Raw genomic sequence first — 21,950 nt, forward strand, 5'->3', positions numbered from 1 at the left:
CAAATTTTGCGTGCAAGTCTTAAATTACCATACGAAACTATTCCCCGGCTCAAAATCTCAAACAAACCTCGACAACACCAAAACCTACTCCAAAATAAATTTAAGGAACTTTTAACCCTTCAATAGGCAAACTTTCAACCTTCAGCGTCGAAACACTCTCGGGTCATCCAAAACCCGATCCGAACATGTGCCTAAGTCTAAAATCATCATATGAACCTATTAGAACCATCAAATCCTGGTTCCGAGGTCGTTTACTCAAAAATATTGACCAAAGTCAAACTTTGCCTTTTAAAAGCCAATTGAGGAACTGAGCATTCCGATTTCAACCCGAACCCCTCCAAATCCCGAACTATCCATCCCCGCAAGTCATAAAATAGTAAAAACACATACGGAGAGTCTTATTTAGTGGAACATTGACCTAGAAAGCATAACTAACGGTTGGGTCGTTACATTCTCCACCTCTTAAACAAACGTTCATCCTCAAATGGGTCTAGAATCATACCTGAAGCGCTGAATAAGTGTGGATATCTTCTCTGCATGTCCTCCTCGGCCTGCCAAGTTGCCTCCTTGACTGGTTGGCCCCTCCACTGAACCTTTACCACAAAAATATTCTTGGACCTCAACTGGTAAACCTGCCTATCAACAATGGCAATTGGCTCCTCCTCTTAACCCAGGCTCTCATCTAACTGAACTGTGCTATAGTCCAACACATATGTCCTGTCGGTATGATACCTCCAGAGCATAGACACGTGGAAAACCGGATGAACTCCCGATAGACTGTGAGGTAAAGCGAGCTCATAAGCAACCTCCCCAACTCGTCTCAACACCTCAAATGAGCCTATAAACCTTGGGCTCAACTTGCCCTTCTTTCCGAACCTCATGATCCCTTTCATTGACGAGACTTTCAAGAGAACCTTCTCGCCTACCATAAATGATAAAACATGTGCCTTCTAATCCGCGTAAGTTTTCTGCCTGGACTGTGGTGTGCAAAGCCGCTCTTGAAGCATCTTTACCTTTTCCAAGGTATCCTTCACCAAATCAATACCATATAACTTAGCCTCGCTAGGATCAAACCATCCAATGGGAGAGCAACATCGCCGACCATATAAATCCTCAAATGGAGCCATCTCGATGCTGGACTGATAACTATTGTTGTAAGCAAACTCAGCCAAAGGCAATAATCGATCCCACTTCCCTCCGAAGTCAATCACACATGCTCGGAGCATATCCTCCAAGATCTGAACTGTCCGCTCCGACTGCTTGTCGGTCTGCGTATGAAAGGCTGTGCTGAGCTCTACCCGGGTCTCTAACTCTCTCTGTACTACTCTCCAGAAATGTGAAGTAAACTAAGGGCCTCTATCTGATATAATGGAGACAGACACACCATGCAACCGAACAATCTCCTAAATATAAATCCGAGCCAACCTCTCTGAAGAATACATGGTCACAAGCAAAATGAAATGTGCTGACTTGGTCAACCTATTAAAAATCACCCAAACTGCATCAAACTTCCACAAGGTCCGTGGCAACCCAACTACAAAGTCCATAGTAATGCGCTCCCATTCCCACTCAGGTATCGTCATCTGCTGAATTAGGCCACCTTGCCTCTGATGCTCATACTTGACCTACTGGCAATTTAGGCACCTCGCCACACACTCAACTATGTCCTTCTTCATCTGCCGCCACTAATAATGCTGCCTCAGGTCGCGATACATCTTTGTAGCACCTAGATGAATATAATACCGAGAACTCTATGCATCCTCTAGGATCTTCTCCCTCAAGCCATGAACATTAGGAACACATAGGCAACCCTGGAGTCGAAGAACACCATCCTCACCGATAATAACCTCCTTGGAACCACCCTGTAGTACCGTCTCTCTGAGAACCGACAAGTGCGAATCATCAAACTGGCGAGCCTTGATCTGCTCGAATAGTGAAGACTAAGCAACGACATGAAAGAACTTGACTGGGCTCTGAAATATCCAATCTCACTAGTCTGTTAGCCAAGGACTAAATGTCCATAGCTAGTGGCCTCTCCTCTGCTGAAATGGATGCCAAACTACCCATACTCTCCGCCTTTCTAATCAAGGCATTCGCAACTACATTAGCCTTGCCCGGGTGATAAAGGATTGTGATACCATAGTCTTTTAGTAACTCAAGCCATCTGAGCTACCTCAAATTGAGATCCATATGTTTGAACAAGTGCTGCAAGCTACGATGATCGGTGTAAACCTCACAGGACACCCCATAATGATACTGCCTCCAGATCTTAAGAGAATGAACAATCGCGACCAACTCCAAATCGTATACATGGTAATTCTTCTCATGGGGCTTCAATTGACGTGAATCATTTGCAATAACTCGCCCCTCCTACATCAATACACAACCCAAACCAACGTGTGAAGCGTCTTAATACAGTATACATCCCTGATTCGGAAGGCAACACTAACACCGGCGTTGAAGTCAATGCAGTCTTAAGCTTCTGAAAGCTCGCCTCGCAATCATCAGGCCATCAGAACGGAGCACCCTTCTGAGTCAATCTAGTCAAAGGTGCTGCAATAGATGAGAAGCCCTCTACAAACCAACAATAATAAGCTGCTAACCCCAGGAAGCTCCCGATCTCAGTCACTATGGTAGGACGAGGTCAACTCTGAACTGCCTCGATCTTCTTGGGGTCTACCTTAATACCCTCGCCTGATACAACATGCCCCAAGAATGACACAGAATCTAACCAGAACTCATACTTGGAGAAATTAGCATATAATTTCTGTTCTTGCAAGGTCTGAAGCACCACTCTCAAATGTCGCTCGTGCTCCTCTATGCTACATGTGTAGATCAAAATGTCATCAATGAAGACAATGACAAATGAATCAATGCATGGCCTGAACACCAGATTCATCAAATCCATGAACGTCACTGGGGCATTGGTCAAACGAAGGACATCACTAGAAACTCATAATAGCTATATCTAGTTCTGAAAGCATATTCAGAACATCCGAATCCCGAATCTTCAATTGATGGTACCCCGATCTCAAGTTAATCTTAGAGAATACTCTGGTACCCTGCAACTAGTCAAACAAATCATCAATACATGGCAATGGGTACTTGCTCTTGATAGTAACCTTGTTCAACCGGCGGTAATCAATGCATATCCGCATAGTCCCATCTCTCTTCTTCATAAATAACACTAGTGCACCCCAAGGCGATACACTCAGCCTGGAGAACCCTTTTGCTATTAACCCATCAAGTTGATCCTTCAACTCCTTTAAATCTTTCAGATCCATGCGATACGGTGGGATAGATATAGGCTGGGTACCCGAAGCCAAATCAATACAAAAATTGTTAACACGATCTGGTGGCATGCCTGTAAGATTAAAAGTAAACACATCGGAGAAATCCTAGACCACGGGCACTGAATCAATCACCGGAGTCTCTATGGTAGTATCTCGAACATAGGCTAGATAAGCCAAGAAACTCTTCTCGACCATGTGTCGAGCCTTCAGAAACAAAATAAGCCGAACAGGTGTACTGACAGACGAACCCTTCTACTCCAATCTAGGAAACTCTGGAATCGTCGGAGTAACAGTCTTGGCATGGCAATCAAGGATGGCGTGATATGGAGATAGCTATTCCATGCCTTGGAAGACCTCAAAGTCGGTCATATCAAGCAATAAAAGATCCGCTCTAGTCTAATAACCACAGAATGTAACAATGCACGATCGGTAGATTCGATCCACAATGACAGAATCGACCACTGGAGTGGACACATAAACAGGGGTACCCAAGGACTCACGAGAAACACCCAAGAAATGAGAAAACAGAGATGAAACATATGAATACGTAGACCCTGGGTCAAATAATACCGAAGCATCCCTATTGCAGAGAGAAATGATACCTGTGATCACGACATCTGAGGCCACTGCATCTAGTCTGGCCAAAAAAAGCATAGAACGTAGCTTGAGCGCCACCTGACTGGCCTCTACCCGACTGGCCTCCACCTCTAGGATGACCCCTACCCACCTACCCTCCACCTCTGGATGGTTGGATGGATGGTAGGGCAGCTGGTGCTGGAATAATAGGTTGCTGAACCTGCTGTACTGCCTTGCCCCAAAGCCTGGAGCAGAACCTCTACACATGGCTGAGATCCCCGCACTCAAAACAACCTCTCGGTACGGTGGACTACTTACCTAAAGTTTGGCCCTGATGGCCTGAATACCCACTAGAGGAACCTTGGATAGCTGGTGGGCGATAAGAACTCTCTAGCATGGCACTGAAATAAGGTCACACTAGAGCACCCTGAGGAGGAGACGGTGCTGGATAGGTGGGCCTGCTAGGCTAGCCCCTCACGAGCTGACCCCTGCCCCCAGCTGGGACACCACTAAACTCTCCAGAATATCAAAACCACTTATCCCTCGTCGCCTGCTCTCGTCTCCGCTGACGGACACCCTCGATCCTCCGAGCTATCTCCACAACCAAACCATAAGAAGTAACTATCTCCACCTCTCGAGCCATGATGGCATGGATACTAGAGTGTAACCCGGCAACAAAACTCTGCACTCTCTCTGCATCGGTAGGAAGTATCATAAGTGCATGGCGAGATAACTTAGAGAATCTCGCCTCATAGTCGGTCATCGACATCTGACCCTGCTAGTGCTACTCAAACTGAACCCGCAACTCTTCCCTCTGAGAGGGTGGAATATATCTGTCCAAGAAGAGGAGTGTGAAATGATCCCATGTCATGGGAGGGGAACCTGCTAGTCTGCCAAAAAGATAGTATTGCCACCATCTATGGGCCCTACCCTCCAGCTTAAAGGTAGTAAAATCCACCCCATAGGACTCCAATATCCTCATGTTGTGCGGTCGGTCCCTGCACCGATCAATAAAGTCTTGGGGGTCCTAATGTCGCTCACCTCCAAAGGCAGGAGGATGAAGCCTGGTCCACCTATCCAATAGCTTATGTGGATCACCGGTCGTAGCTGGTCTAGGCTCAGGTATAGCTACTATAACTGGCTGAGCTCCACCCACGGGTAGTGCGCTCAGGGTCTGATACACGCAGCTGCATGCCCTGGAGCCTGAGCGGTAGGGGTCTGTGCTCCCCCTCCCACCTGAGATGTGGTTGGGTCTACTGGAAATAGGCCAGCTTAAGTCATAGAATCCATGAATCGCAACATACGGCCCATGACCTCTTGGAATCCCGGAGCGGATATGAAATCTACCGGGGCTGGCTCTGCTGCAGGCGCCTCGCCCTACTCCAAAATAATAGGATCCTCCACTGGATCCACTGGTGGCATAGTTGGAGCAACTCTGGGACGTCCTCATTCTCATCCTATAGGATGGATCCCTCCCTCGGCCTCTGCCTCTACCTCAGCCTCTAGCAACGGGGGGAGCAATACCTCCATGGTTTGGAACATCCGTTGCGCGTGTTCTCACCATCTGTGAGATAATAAGAGAAAACTACTTAGTACCACATCAACTGTACGATATGAGGTGAAGAAAGAGTAGTTTCCTAACACCCTATAGCCTCGAAGATAAGTATGAACATCTTTGCAATGATCCGCAAGACTCTATTTGGCCTGCTCATAACTTGTGAGACCTACGTGAACATAGTGCTCTGATACCATGTTATCATGACCCAATTTCTCCTATAGGCTATGATAGCGCCCAACGTCGTCGCTAGGCAAGCCTGCGATGAATTTACTATGTGATTACTTCTCTTTTAACAGGCTTGCAAATAATTAAATTCCATTTATTTAGAAATTTGCGAAATAGAGAGTCAAATGAATAAAATGAAAGCATCTGAATGCAAGCATAAATATGTAAATATTTCAAAATCTCAAAGTCTACTAAAGTGTGAGCCAATATCTGGTGTCACAAGTATATGAGCACTAGTAGAAAATACAAAACTCTATCTACTGTCTGGGTAAGCATAGGTTATGTAACCAAAATAATACTAAATAACAAGCAGGAAGTAAAGAATACTTTCACGCATGGCAAGTCCCAAATAAATTCCATCATGTATACTTTAACCTCTCAAGCCATGAAATGATATCAAATATATAATTAAACTCCGAGTATTAACACGCATGATTTTGCTGAGGTCGTACAACCCGATCTAGAATAATGTATAACACTGCCGAGGGTCGAGCGACATGAACCATAGATGCATCTATCTACTGCCGAGGCATTCGGCCCGCTCCACAAGAAGAGAGGATACTTTATAAGCATTTGACTTAAACGTTATTAAAGGTTCACACAATGTAGTAAAAATTCCATTAACGCTCTTTCACAATCCCTCTAACAAGTTCTAATATAATTTAGGCACTTTAATTAACAAATAGTGTGCGATATTTTAAATAATTCATGATTTGGGTCCTAAACTACTCGTACATAGCATAAATAATAGCTACGCACGTACTCTCGTCACCTCGTACATACGTAGTCCCCACAATTATAGGCAAACATTAATCTAAATCACCTATGGGGTAGCATTCCCTCTTGCAAGGTTAGACTAGAACTTACCTCGTCTCAAGCTCACTTTCCGGCCTCTAATTCACTCCAAAGCCTCAACTCGGTGCCGAACAACCCGAAACTAGTCAAATGTTGTATAAATCAATCAATATGTGTTCAAAAGTTCATATTCTAACTATTAGAGTGATTACCCAACATCAATTAAAGGATCCCTAAAATTTATCCCCGGGCCCACGTGCCCGAATTTTGGAAATTTTCGTAGAGAGTTGTTACACATAACCTCACGAACTCAAATATACAGTTTTCACTAATTTTCATAACCATTTTCGTGGTTAAATGCCATTTTTATCAAAACCTAGGGTTATTCATCTAAACCCATATTTTTCACAAATCTTCACGTTAAAATCTACCCATGATCTATGCATTAAACTCACATTGCATAGAAATTACTTACCTCAATTAGCTAGGCGGAAAGCCCCCTCTTCAAAGCTCTAAAATCTACACATGCTCCAAAATCCCGCGATTTCGCATCTGTGGTCACTGGGCCGCATCTGCGAAAGATTTATCGCAGATGCGATCCTCCCTTGGCTGGCCTAAGTCCGCATTTGCGAAAAGAGTGCCGCTTCTGTGATGCCTCTCCTGCGGTAGATGAGCCACACCTACGCGAGTCTTGCTTCTGCGGCTCTGCATCTGCGGTCGCCTTGTCCGCATCTGCGGTTTCTGGCTTCCCGTGCTGGGCCGCTTCTGTGGCTGTTGGCTCTCTTTTGTAAGCTCGCACCTGCGGTTGGCCCTCCGCAGGTGCGGTTGCACCCGAAGATGGGTGCTTCAACAGTTCATCCATGGCTATGCGACCTCCGCGCATCGTCCGAATGGTATCCGGGGCCCCCGAGGCCCCGTCCAAACATGCCAACAAGTTTGGAATCATAAAATGGACTCGCTCGCACCCTCGGAACGTTGAAAACAACATCAAAACTAAGAATCACACTCCAAACCAAATTGTCAACTTATGAGTTCTTCCAACGTACTCTGTACGCGCTGAAACATACTTAAACTACTTTGAATGACATCAAATGTTGTGTGCAAGTCTTAAATCACACGGAACTATTCCCTGGCTCGGAATTCAAAATGAACCTCGATAACACCAAAACCTACTCCAAACCGAATTTAAGGAACTTTTAACCCTTTAATAGGCAAACTTTCAACATTCAGCGTCGAAACGCCCCCAAGTCATCCAAAACCCGATCCGAGCATACGCCCATGTCCAAAATCATTATACGAACCTATTGGAACTGTCAAATCCCAGTTCCGAGGTCGTTTACTCAAAAGTGTTGACCAAAGTCAAACTTAGCCTTTTAAAAGCCAATTGAGGAACTGAGTGTTCCGATTACAACCCGAACCTCTCCAAATCCCGAACTATCTATCCCCGCAAGTCATAAAATATTAAAAATATACACGGAGAGTTTTATTTAGGGGAACAGGGACCTAGAAAGTAAAACGACCGGTCGGGTCGTTACAAGAAGTTACCACTAGAATACTGATGATTTTATGTATAATTACATTAGTTTTAGATACAAACATTTAATGTTGGTATATGTTTTATCCTATCATCTCGGTTTGCTTTATCGTTATCATAACTCTGGTAGAAAACATAAAATATCCCTTTTATACTATAATATTTAGTTTATCATGTGAGAAAATATATTTTAGAAATTATTTAACCATGAATTTTATCATATGCCAAAAAAATGCATTGAATATTATTTTAGAAAGAAATTGGACACGGGAAAGGATGCATTTTGTTTAAAACTCCTTTTTTCTTTCTTTATTGTTTTTTGGTAGAGAAGCTCCTACTACATTCAAATGTCCAGCCCCTCAAAAAAGCAAGATATTTCTCTAGAATCTAACATCTATTAAAAATCCAATTCTGACTAATAATCGAGAGCAAAATCTTGATCAATGAATAATTAGCTATACGTGAAACATCATAGCGATACGTGAAACATCATCAGCTAAGCTTTCATTCTGAAATGTCAGTACGAATACATACATAGAAATTGAGAACCAAATTAAAAAAAAAACTAAAATTATAATTTATCCAAGTAACACTCAATGAATAATTATACTAACATAATTGCTACAATATTTCTGAGTGAACCGAAGTAACATAGACTCAAAACGTTTTACATATATAGTCTAGAAATTATACACCAAATAAAGAAAATAGAAAAAGAAGATGAAAACTTTACGTGAACCAATTACTTACTTTAGTAGAGAAACCCTGCCTTCTTGTAGACCCCAAACTTTGCTTCATTCTTTAAATATCAAACAATATGGTATAAACAAATTAAATTCTTGAAAGTTTGCTTGTAGAATGCTTTGACATTGTCTAGCCACATAAGGATGGATAGTGTTATAACGTCACTAGTAAAGAAGAAACAATATCACAACAATAAGATGAAAAATATGACTTTTCGGTTTCTACATCGGAAGAATAATTTAGCAATTTATTTAAGAAAATAAAAATATTACCATTGATACCTTATTCATTTGGTTGTGTTCTAAATATATTGAATTAGAAACAATTCAAAGGTTGGTGATGCTTGAAATTCCCAAAAAATTCTAGACGTAGGATTTTCAATTAACAACATTCATGTAACTATTATTTAATATTGAATAGGAGGTTTGTCACGACCCCAAATCTGCTAAAGGTCGTGATGGCTCCTAACACCGTCGTTAGGCAAGCCAACGGTGATTTACCAATTTAATTACTCATTTTAGTATTTTAAAATCATAATTTTTCCTTAAGGAACAGTATAACATAGAATCTACCGAGTAAGTAAAAATATTCACACGAACCACAATAATGAATAACCTGAAGGAATTCCCAAAACTCGGTGTCACAAGTGCATAAGTATTTTCTAAGGAGTACAATAATAATACAACATCTGTCTAGAATATAAATAAGACAGGATAAAATAAACAGTATAGTCTCCTCATAATACAATATTTTCTAAGGAGTACAATAATAATCCCAAAACTCGATGGACTGCGATGCGTAGCCTAGATTGTAGCTCACATAAAGTCTCCTCAACAGATGCGCCTACGCGCAAAGATGATTACCAAATGAACCTGTCAGATCCTGCACATTTAGTGCATAAGTGCAACATGAGTACGTAAATCAATGCGTACCCACAAAGTATCTAGCCTAACCCCGGAGAAGTAATGACGAGGGGTCGACATCGACACTTACTAACGGTCCAATAAAATAATATAATAATTCATAACGGATATGAAGTGCACAGTGATAGTGGGGTAAATCTGTAAATTTCATAATCCTCCAAATATTTCTTTTAAAGGAAAAATTTCTCGATCTTGTATTCCATCTTAATAACTCAGAAAATGCCAAATGCCAATATCAAATAAATAAGAAAAACCATAAAAATGCAGGGCATCAGTGGAAGGTTTATTTCGTGAATATTCGGACGACTAGAGATATAACGCACGATTCTGCCGAGGTTGTTCGGCCCGATCTAGAAAAATATGTACACTGCCGAGGGTCGAGCGACACGAGCCATAGATGCATCTATATACTGCTGAGACTTTCGGCCCGCTCCACAAGAAAAGAGAAGGATCGAAACACGTGTTACAATACAACACATGAGCACAAAAATGAATTTAATCTTACCATTTCTCAATTTACTCGCCCATAACTCAAAGTGTTAAGGCTTAGCCTGGTTGTCACGACCCCATATTCCCTCCGTAGGATGTCGTGATGGCACCTAGTCTCTAAGACTAGGTAAGCCTGTCAATGCGGAATAACAATAGAAATCTGAAATAAATAAATCTGAAAATTCACATAATTACAACTCCTAAAATCCGGTAGAAATAAGTCACAAGTTTCTAAGAATTGTTTCCTCAATGTCTCTATATGTCAAAGTCTAAAAAAAATAAAGAAGCAATATAATAAGGATAGAAGGGGACTCCGGAGTCTACGGACGCTGGCAAATATACCTCGAAATCTTCGTACACATATAACTCACTGATATCTGGGCTGGTAGAAAGTACCTGGATCTGCACAAAAAGATGTGCAGAAGCGTAGTATGAGTGCACCACAGCGGTACCTAGTAAGTGTCAAGCCTAATCTCGGTAGAGTAGTGACGAGGTCAGGTCAGGCCCTAATGAAAATAATAAAAGACTTAGTAAAATATTTAACAATATAATAATAATAAAATGACAATGGATATGAGTCAAGTAAGTTTCATGTCACATTTAACTTCACCGACTAAGGATAAATAATACCCCGCGGAAAGAAAATAGAAATTTACAACTGTAAAGAAATCATCAAATTAATCAAAGTCAAATGTAGCCATAAAGAAATATCAACAAAGGCACTCCCGAGGTACCGCCTCATAGTCCCAAATCATAAATAAATTCACAATATCTAATTTCCTTATATCACCGCGGGAGCCTTCACATTTAATTTTAAAGAAAATACTTTACCCGAAATAGCATCCCGCGTTTTAGCCACCCTTATCATACCGCATGACTTCTAGTAGTTCCCCTACTAGCCATGCGTATCAAGCCACCCTTATCTCACCGCATGCGTTTCAACACCCAGACCTTATACCACCATATGCATATCAATATCACAATCTACACCTCAAGTGCTCAAATATTTCAATTTTCCAAAATAAATCAACAACAACAATATTTGCCAAAATAGGGAGCTCACGACTCAATCACAATGAGTACAAAATCTCACAAAATATTCGGGAATAAATAACTAAGCAAAAATAATATTTCACAATTTTTAACACGTTGCCTCAATACCAAATTTAAGATATCAAATACTTCATATTAATAATATTTAAATTAAAGAAATTCAACCTTCAAATAATGCACAGAATGAAAGAAACCAAGTTTCAACTAAACAGGTAAAACAATTAGCAGGAATAAGGTCTAGCAAATTTAAAGTATAAAATTGAGATCAATGATGAAGAATATAACAAGATAAAATAATTTAATTAATATGAAACGGTGATCTACAAAATTTAAAGACATAATCTTTCACATTTAGCCCGTGTACATACTCGTCACCTCGTATACACGACTCTCAACATATTACAATTTTCACATCAATATCAATCCTAGGGAAAATTTTTCCCACACAAGGTTAGATAAGTCAGTTACCTCAAATCACGCTCAATCAGTCAAGTAGTATGCCTTTTCCTCGATATTCTGACTCCGATCGACTCGAATCTAGTCATAATTAATTCGATTCAAACAATACAAATTATAGGAATAAATTCCATAAGAAAATACAAATTTTATAACAAAATCCGAAATTTAACCCAAAAATCGCTCATGGGGCCCACGTCTCGGAACCTAACAAAAGTTACAAAATACGAACGCTCATTCAATCACGAGTCCAACCATACAAGTTTTACTAAAATCCGATATCAACTCGACACTCAAATCTTCAAATTAATCCAATAAGGTTTTCTAAATCTTCCAACTTAATTCACCAATTAATTGTTAAAAATAATCATGGATTCGGGTAAATTGACCAATATTGAGTTAAGAACACTTACCCCGTTATTTTCCTTGAAAATCTCCCGAAAATCGCCTTTCCCCGAGCTCCAAATCGGTAAAAATAGAAAATGGGACGAAGTCCCATTTTCAGAACTTAAACATTCTGCCGAGTCATTTCTTATATGCGATCGCAGACAAGGTCCGGCGATCGCGGAGTGCAATTGTAAGCTTCCTAGAAAAGACCCTACGTGATCGCGGTGTCCTTCGTGCGATCGCAAAGCACATGATCCTCAGACCTACGCGATCGCAGACAGCCACTCGCGATCGCATAGAGCAAATGCATGGCCCATCCATCTGCCTCATTCCTCTTTGCGAACGCGTTCGCGTAGCACATCCTGGTCAAACCTACACGATCGCGGATGCCTTCACGCGATCGCATAGCACAAAAAATCACACTGTTCCAAATTAGCCTACGCAATCGCGAACATTCTCATGCGATCGCGTAGAAGGAAATCAGTGACAGAAAACCAGCATTCTTCAGCTGGAATGCAAAGTATAAAATTGATCTGTTAACCTGAAACTTACCCTATGCCCTCGGGACCTCAACCAAATATATCAACAAGTCCTAAAACATTATACAAACTTAGTTGAAACCTCAATTCACATAAAACAATGCTAAAACCACGAATCATACCTCAATTCAAGCTCAAGGAACTTAAGAATTTCTAACTTTTACATTCGATGCTGAAACCTATCAAATCAAGTCCGATTGACCTCAAATTTTACAAACAAGTCATAAATGAGATAACGGAGCTATGAAAATTTTCAGAACTGGATTTCGACCCCGATATTAAAAAGTCAACTCCCCGGTCAAACTTCTCAAAAATTAAATTTTCGCCATTTCAAGCCAAATTCCACTACAGACTTCCAAATAATTTTCCGGACACGCTCCTAAGTCTAAAATCACCATAAGGAGCTATTGAACCATCAAAACTCTATTCTGGGGTCGGTTACATATAAGTCGACATCTGGTCACTATTTCAACTTAAACTTTAGACCTTGGAACTAAGTGTTCCAATTCATTCCAAAACCTCACCGGACCCGAACTAATCACCTCGGCAAGTCACATAACAACTGTAAAGCAAAAATTGAGCAGTAAATGGGGAAATGGGGCTACAACTTTTAAAACGGCTGGTCGGGTCGTTACATCCTCCCCCTCTTAAACAAATGTTCATCCTCGAACGGGTTTAGAATTATACCTGGAGTGGTGAAAAGATGAGGATAACAGCTGCGCATATCATGCTCAGTCTCCCAAGTCGCCTCCTCGACCGGATGACCCCTCCACTATACTTTTACTGAGGCGATGCTCTTCGATCTCAGCTTTCTAACCTATCTATCCAAAATGGCCACTGGTTCCTCGACATAAGATATATCCTTATCCAACTGAGCTGAAGTCTAACACATGAGATGGATCGCCGTGATACTTTCGGAGCATGGAAACATGGAACACTGGATGAACTGCAGTGAGATTAGGTGGTAATGCAAGTCGGTAGGCCACCTCCCCAACTCTCTCAAGGATCTCAAAAGGCCCGATATACCTAGGACTCAACTTGCCCTTTTTCCCAAATCTCATAACACCCTTCATTGGCGAAACCCGGAGCAAGACCCGCTCACCAACCATGAATGCAACATCACGAACCTTCCGATCTGCATAACTCTTTTGTCTAGATTCGGCTGTACGTAGCCGATCCTGAATCAATTTAACCTTTTCCAAAGCATCTTTAAACACGTCCGTACCCAATAGTCTAGCTTGTTCCGGCTCGAACCAACCCACTGGAGACCGGCACCGCCCACCATATAAGGCATCATACGACGCCATATTAATGCTCGACTGATAACTGTTGTTGTAAGCAAACTCCACAAGTGGCAAGAACTGATCCCAAGCACCCCCAAAAACTATTACACAAGCACGAAGCATATCCTAGAGTATCTGAATAGTGCACTCGGACTACCCCTCCGTCTGAGGGTGAAATGTTGTACTCTACTCTACCCGAGTGTCACTACCCAAATTTTGTGTTAGGCCGTGATGGCGCCCAACACTATTGTTAGGCAAGCCAACACTGATTAAATTAGTGATTTCCCGTTTAAGTAGTTTACTAAATAAATAAAATTCGACGTTAGTGGACAATATTTTAAAACAATTTACCAATATGATAAGATTAAACAGAACAACGAGGGCAACCGAAATCATGTAAGTAATACCCAAATCATAAATCCACTAGTGTGTGTGCCAAGATCTGGTATCCCAAGTATGTAGGCAATCTAGTAGAATATACAAAAGATATCTATCCTACTGCCTGAAAGGGGATAGACAGAAACAAAATAAAGGGGGACTCCGGCATGCTGCTGAACGGCTCAGGAGGGCAGCTCACCGTGGAATCTCAAACCCCGATCAAGAATGCGTGTCAGATGGGTATCCAGATGCACCTGCCTCAGATCCTACACAGTTAAGTGCCGAAGTGTAGCATGAGTACATAAAACAATATGTACCCAGTAAGTATCTCGCCTAATCTCGAAGAAGTAGTGACGAGGGGTCGACTTTGACACTTACTAGGGCCAACAACATGATTATATGAGATTCTAATTAAGCATGGTATACAACAATAAGACTTAGAACAAGATTTTAACGTGTCAAGAAATCACCATATTTAAGAACTTAATCACTTGCTTCCTTTAAAACATATGATCACACAGACAATGAATCCATATTAATTATGAAAGAAACTTGCAGTTCTACTGTCACACACAATACCACCGAGGACGTTCGGCCCAATCCAACATAAATATAAATTGTGCACCGCCGAGGGTCGAACAGCGCGAACCATAGATGCATCAATTTTCCCGTTCGCGAATCAAACATGCGACGCGGTCAAACATAAAGTTTAAGGAATTACCCCGCTCGTGAATCATACATGCGACGCGGTTACACAAAGATCTCTTAAATTATTATAGTACTCTCCCATTCTTTTCAAAATACGACATTCAAATGAAAACTTTTAAGATCCCATTAATTTTTCTAAATTCCAATTCCTTTTTGAAACATTTAATAAGCACACTCCATTCCGCCCTTCTCAAGGCAAACAATATATATAAAGCAATAAATATATCAACAAGGCATGGTGTAAACCTAAGACTACCCGGACGTAATAGGAATAGTAGCTACGTACGGACTCTCTTCACTTCATGCGTACGTCCCCCACCCCCTCCCCCACCCACCTACAAATAACAACACATATTAATTTAGTTTACTTATGGGGTAATTTCCTTCTTACAAGGTTAGAAAAGAGACTTACCTCATCTCAAGGCCTACTTCCCAATTCAAGAACGCGCTCAAACCTCCAAATTGACGCCAAACGACTCGAATCTAGTCAAACATTACATAAGCTAATCAATTTATGCTCAAAAGTTCGTAGTTTCACCATTTAAGTGATTTCCCAACCTAAATTGCAAGTTTCCCTAAAATTCACCCCCAGGCCCACATGCTCGGATTCCGGAAATTTTTAAAGAAAGTTGTTACCCATGACCTAAAGAACATAAATATATGATTATCACTAAGTTTCATGGTCAACTTCGTGGTAAAAATCTCATTCTTGTCAAACCCTAGGTTTTTTATCTAACCCATGATTTCTACTAATTTTCATGTTGAAATCTACTCAAAATTTATGTATTGAACTCACGATAGGTAGAAATTACTTACCTCCAAAAGCTAGGTGGAAATCCCTCTCAAGAAGCTCCAATAATCGCCCAAAGAGTGAGAGAAAATGAGTGAAAATGGCTCAAGTCCCGTATTAATTGAACCTCAGTGCCCTAGCGATTTTTGCACCTGCGGTGCATAGGCCGCACCTGTGGATCCGCTTCTGCGGACCAGGTGTCTGCTTTTGCGGAGTTGGCTGGGCCGGCTGGGGCCGCATCTGCGGACGGGCTCCCGCTTCTGTGGTCCTTCTTCTGCATAGAAGGAGTCGCATCTGCAGAATTGGCTGGGTCAGTTGGAGCCGCATCTGCGGACGATGGTCTCGCACCTGCGATCGAACCTGCGACTGGCCAACCGCAGGTGCGGTTATGACAGAACTGGGTAGCTTCAGTTGTTGCTTCAGCTCCCGAAATGGTTCGAGCCTCGTCCGATCGACACTCGGGACCCCCGGGCCCCGCCCGAACATACCAACAAGTTTGGAATCCTAAAACGGACTCGCTCAAACTTTCGGAACGCCCGTAACAACATTAAAACTAGGAATCGCACCCCAAAACCAATTGAATCAAACTTAAGAACTTCAAGTTCTTCAATTTACTTACAATTCTATGAAACATACTTAAACTACTCGGATTGACACCAAATTTTGCGTGCAAGTCTAAAATGACATTACGGAACTATTTCCGATCTCGGAATTCCATTTGGACCTCGAAATCACCAAAACCCGTTCCAAACAAAATTTAAAGAACTTCAAGAACCAACATTTAATATTAGGCGCCGAAACGCTCCCGGGTCATCCAAAACTCGATCCGAACATACGCCCAAGTGCGAAATCGACATACGAACCTATTGGAGCCGTCAAATCCCAATTCCGAGGTCGTTTACTCAAATTGTTGACCAAAGTCAAACTTGGTCTTTCAAGTCAACCTTAAGGAACCAAGTGTTCCGATTTCAACCCAAACTCTTCCAAACCCCGAACCAACCATCCCCCCAAGTCATCAATCAGTATAAGCATGTACGGGAAGTCCTATCTAGGGGAACGGGGTTCTAGAAAGTGAAATGACCGATCAGATTATTACATTCTCCACCTCTTAAACAAACGTTCGTCCTCGAACGAGTTTAGATTCATACATGAAGTGCTGAATAAGTGTGGATATCTGCTCCGCATGTCCTCGGACTCCCAGGTTGCCTCCTCGACTTGTTGGCCCCTCCACTGAACCTTTACCGTAGAAATCCTCTTGGATCTCAACTGGCAATCCTGTCTAGCAACAATAGAAACTGGCTCCTCTTCATAACCCGAACTCTCATCTAACTGAATAGTGCTGAAATCTAACACATGTGACAAGTCGGCATGATATCTCCAAAGCATAGACACATGAAAAACTGGATGAACCCCTGATAGGCTGGGAGGTAAAGAAAGCTCATAAGCAACCTCCCCAACTCGCCTCAACACCTCAAATGGGCCTATAAACCTTGGGCTCAACTTTTCTTTCTTTTCGAATCTCATAATACCTTTCATCGGCGAGACTTTCAAGAGAATCTTCTCGCCGACCATAAATGATACATCACGCGCCTTCTGATCCGCGTAGCTCTTCTGTCTAGACTGTGCGGTGCGAAGTCGCTCCTGGATCAACTTTATCTTTTCCAAGGAATCCTTTACCAAATCAGTACCATATAACTTAGCCTCGCCGGGCTCAAACCACACGACGGGAGAACGACACCGCCGACCATATAAAGCCTCAAATGGAGTGATCTCGATGCTGGACTGGTAACTGTTGTTGTAAGCAAATTCGGTCAAAGGCAAGAACTGATCCCGTTGTCTCCCAAAGTCAATCACACATGCTCTCAGCATGTCCTCCAATATCTGAACTATCCGCTCTGACTACCCGTTGGTTTGAGGATGAAACACAGTGATGAGATCTACACGGGTACCTAACTCACTCTGTACGGCTCTCCAGAAATGCTAAGTGAACTGAGGGCCTCTATTTGATATGATGGAAATAGGCGCACCGTGTAACCGAACTATCTCCCAAATATAAATCTGTGCCAACCTCTCTGAAGTATAAGTAGTGGCAACTGGAATGAAGTGTGCCGACTTGGTCAACCTGTCAACAATGACCCAAACTGCATTGAACTTCCACAAAGTCCGCGGCAAGCCAACTACGAAGTCCATAGTGACACGCTCCCACTTCTACTCGGGTATAGTCATCTGCTGGAGTAAGCCTCCTGGCCTCTGATGCTCATACTTAACCTGCTGGCAATTTAGGCATCTAGCTACATACTCAATTATGTCTTTCTTCATCGGCCGCCACCAATAATGCTACCTTAGGTCACGATACATCTTCGTAGCACCTGGATGAATAGAGTACCGAGAACTGTGCGCCTCCTCTAGAATCCTCCCCTCAAGCCATTAACATTAGGAATACATAGGCGACCTTGGAGTCGTAGAATACCATCCTCGCCAATAGAAACCTCCTTGGCACTACCCTGTAGTACCGTCTCTATAAGAACTGTCAAATGCGGATTATCAAACTGCCGAGCCTTGATCTTCCCCAACAGTGATGACTGGGCAACAACACATGCAAGAACCCGGTTAGGCTGTGAAATATCCAACCTCACAAGTCTGTTAGCCAAGGACTGAACATCCAAAGCTAGTGGCCTCTCATCTGCTGAAATGAATGCCAAGCTACCCATACTCTCTGCCTTCCTGCTTAAGGCATCCGCGACCATATTTGCCTTGCCCGGATGATAAAGAATGGTGATGTCATAATCCTTCAGTAACTCGAGCCATCTATGCTGCCTCAAATTAAGATCCCTTTGCTTTAACAAATACTGTAAGCTGTGATGATCAGTATAAACCTCACATGACACCCCAAATAGATAATGCCTTCATATCTTAAGAGCATGAACAATCGTGGCTAACTCTTGGTTGTGTACAGGGTAATACTTCTCATGAATCTTCAGCTGACGCGAAGCATATACAGTAACTCACCCCTCCTGCATCAATACACAACCCAAGCCAACGCGTGAAGCATCACAATATACTGTATACATCCTTGAGCTAGAAGGAAACACTAGAACCAATGTTGTAGTCAAAGCTGTCTTGAGCTTCTGGAAGCTCGCCTCACAATCATCGGACCAACGGAACGGAGCACCCTTTTGGGTCAATCTAGTCATAGGTGCTGCAATGGATGAGAAACCCTGCACAAACCGGCGATAATAACCTGCCAGCCCCAGGAAACTCCTGATCTCAGTCAACAAAGTGGGACGAGGCCAACTCTGAACTGCCTCAATCTTCTTGGGATCCACCTTAATACCCTCTCCTGATACCACATGCCCCAAGAATGCCACAGTCTCTAACCAAAACTCACACTTGGAGAACTTAGCATATAGCTCATGTTCCCGCAATGTCTGAAGTACCACTCTCAAATACTGCTCGTGCTCTTCCAGGCTACGTGAGTAAATCAAGATGTCATCAATGAAGATAATAACAAAGGAATCAATATAAGTCCTGAACACCCGGTTCATCAGATCCATAAACGCCCCTGGGCATTATTCAAGTCGGAGGACATCACTAGGAACTCATAATGGCCATATCTAGTACGGAAGGCCGTCTTCGGAACATCTGAGTCCCGAATCTTCAACTGATGGTACCCTGACCTCAAGTCAATTTTAGAGAACACCCTAGCACCCTTCAACTGGTCAAACAAACCATCGATACGCGGCAATGAGTACTTGTTCTTGATGGTAAACTTGTTCAACTGGTGGTAATCAATGCACATCTGCATAGTCCCATCTTTCGTCTTCACAAATAGCACTGGTTCACCCTAAGGTGATATACCTGGTCTCAAAAACCCCTTTGCTAACAACTCCTCAAGCTGCTCCTTCAACTTCTTCAACTCTTTCGGAGCCATACGGTACGGTGGGATAGATATAGGCTGGTAGCCTAGAGACAAATCGATACGGAAATCAATATCATGATCTGGCAGCATGCCTGGAAGGTCAAAAGGAAACAAATCGACGAACTCCCGGACTACTGGCACTGAATAAATCGTTAGGGACTCTACGGTGGTGTCCCGAACATAATCTAGATAAGCCAAAAAACCCTTTTCGACCATATGTCGTGCCTTTAGGAAAGAGATAACCCGACTAGATGTAATGACATATGAACCCTTCCACTCCAACCTGGGTAACTCCAGCATCGCTAAAGTAATAGTCTTGGCATGGAAATCAAGGATGGTGTGATATGGAGACAACCATTTCATGACAAGGATGACCTCAAAGTCGGTCATATCAAGTAACAGAAGGTTCGCTCTAGTCTCGTAACCACAGAATGTGACCACACAAGACCAATAAATCCGATCCATAACCATAGAATCGCCCACAGGAGTGGACACATAAACAAGAGTACCCAAGGAACTCACGAGGAATATCCAGGAAATGAGCAAACAAAGATGACACATATGAATAGGTAGACCCTGGATCAAATAATACTGAAGCATCCCTACCACAGACATAAATAATACCTGTGATCACGGCATCTGAGGCCACTGCATCTAGTCTATCCGAAAAAGCATAGAATCTAGCCGGGGCGCCACCTGACTGGCCCCCGCCTTCCTGACCTCCACCTCTAGGACGGCCTCTACCCACCTGCCCTCCGCCTCTAGGCGGCCGGACGACTAGTGCAGCTGTTGGAGCTGAAATCATGGGCTGCTGACCCTACTGTACTGCCTTTCCCCAAAGCCTGGGGCAAGATCTCTTCATGTGACTCGGATCTCCACACTCGTAACAACCTCTCGATAACATGGACTGCTGCCCCAAAGTCTGACCCTGAAGGCCTGAATACCCACTAAAAGGACCCTGGATGGCTGGTGGGCGATATGAACTCTGTGGCATGGCACTGAAATAGGGTCGTGCCGGAACACCCCGAGAAGGTGGTGGTGCTGAATATGTAGGCCTACCAGGCTGACCCCTCCCAACTTGCCCTCTGCCCCCGACCGGGGCACTTCTAAACTCTCCAGAGAATCGGGCCCTCTTGTTCTGTTGCATCTGCTCTCTACCCCTCTAGTGGTAGCCCTCAATCCTCCGAGCAATCTCCACTACTAACTGATAACCAGTACCCATCTCAACCTCCCGGGCCATACTAGTACGAATATTGGGGTGCAACCCCGCAATGAATCTTCGCACTCTCTCTGCGTTGGTAGGAAGTATCATAAGTGCATGGCGAGACAACTCAGAGAATCTCGCCTCATAATCAGTCACTGACATCTGACCCTGCTTGAGCTGCTCAAACTAACCTCGCAACTCTTCTCTCTGAGAGGGAGGAATATACCTCATAATCAGTCACTGACATCTGACCCTGCTTGAGCTGCTCAAACTAACCTCGCAACTCTTCTCTCTAAGAGGGAGGAATATACCTATCCAAGAAAAGCTGTGTAAACTGGTCCCAAGTCATGGAAGGAGAACCCGCTGGTCTGCCAAGAAGATAAGACTGCCACCATCTACGGGCCCTGCCCTCCAGCTGGAAAGTAGTGAAATCCACCCCATGGGACTCCAATATTCTCATGTTGTGCAGTCTGTCTTTGCACTTGTCAATGAAGTCCTATGGATCCTCGTGTCGCTCACCCCCAAATATCGGAGGGTGAAGCCTAGTCCACCTGTCCAAAAGCTTCTGCGGCTCGCCGGACTCAGCTGATCTAAGATCAGGCGCAGCTACTGCTACTGGCTGGGCTCTGGCCACGGGTAGTGTACCCGGGGTCTGATATATTGTAGCTGCGTGCCAAGGAGCCTGAGCAATATGGGTCTGTACTCCCCCCTGCCTGAGATGTGGCTGGGTCTGCTGGAAATAAACCAGCCTGAGTTATGGTGTCCATGAACTGCATCATACGGCCCATGACCTCCTGAAAGCCTACTGCTATCATGAAATCTACCGTGGCTGGCTCTATGGCAGGCACCTCACCCTGCTCCTCAATAATGGGATCCTTCATTGGATCCGCTAGTGGTGCTACTGGGTCAGCTCTGTGATGCCATCGTCCCCTACCTTGGGTTGGTGCACTCCCCCGGCCTCTGCATTGGCCTCTAGCAACGGGGGGAGCAGCTCCTCCCGGGTTTGGAACGTCCGTCGTATGCGTCCTCACCATCTGTGAGAGAATAGAAGGAAGAAACTTAGTATACCATCAATTGCACGATAGGAGATGAATAA

At 43.2% G+C, this 21,950-nt stretch overlaps 1 protein-coding gene across 1 annotated transcript; it reads right to left on the reverse strand.

Moving 5' to 3' along the window:
• Positions 1–1,751: 1,751 nt before the first annotated feature.
• On the reverse strand, positions 1,752–19,950 carry LOC138902208 (uncharacterized). Its single transcript, XM_070190051.1, has 6 exons — positions 19,590–19,950; positions 18,202–18,417; positions 3,226–3,364; positions 2,681–2,822; positions 2,233–2,370; positions 1,752–1,922 (listed from the first exon to the last, which is right to left on the reverse strand). The coding sequence occupies exons 1-6, from the start codon at positions 19,948–19,950 to the stop codon at positions 1,752–1,754; spliced, it is 1,167 nt and encodes a 388-aa protein (XP_070046152.1).
• Positions 19,951–21,950: the final 2,000 nt, after the last annotated feature.

Source organism: Nicotiana tomentosiformis, chromosome 12 (genome assembly GCF_000390325.3).
Source record: "Nicotiana tomentosiformis chromosome 12, ASM39032v3, whole genome shotgun sequence".
Lineage (NCBI taxonomy): Eukaryota > Viridiplantae > Streptophyta > Magnoliopsida > Solanales > Solanaceae > Nicotiana > Nicotiana tomentosiformis.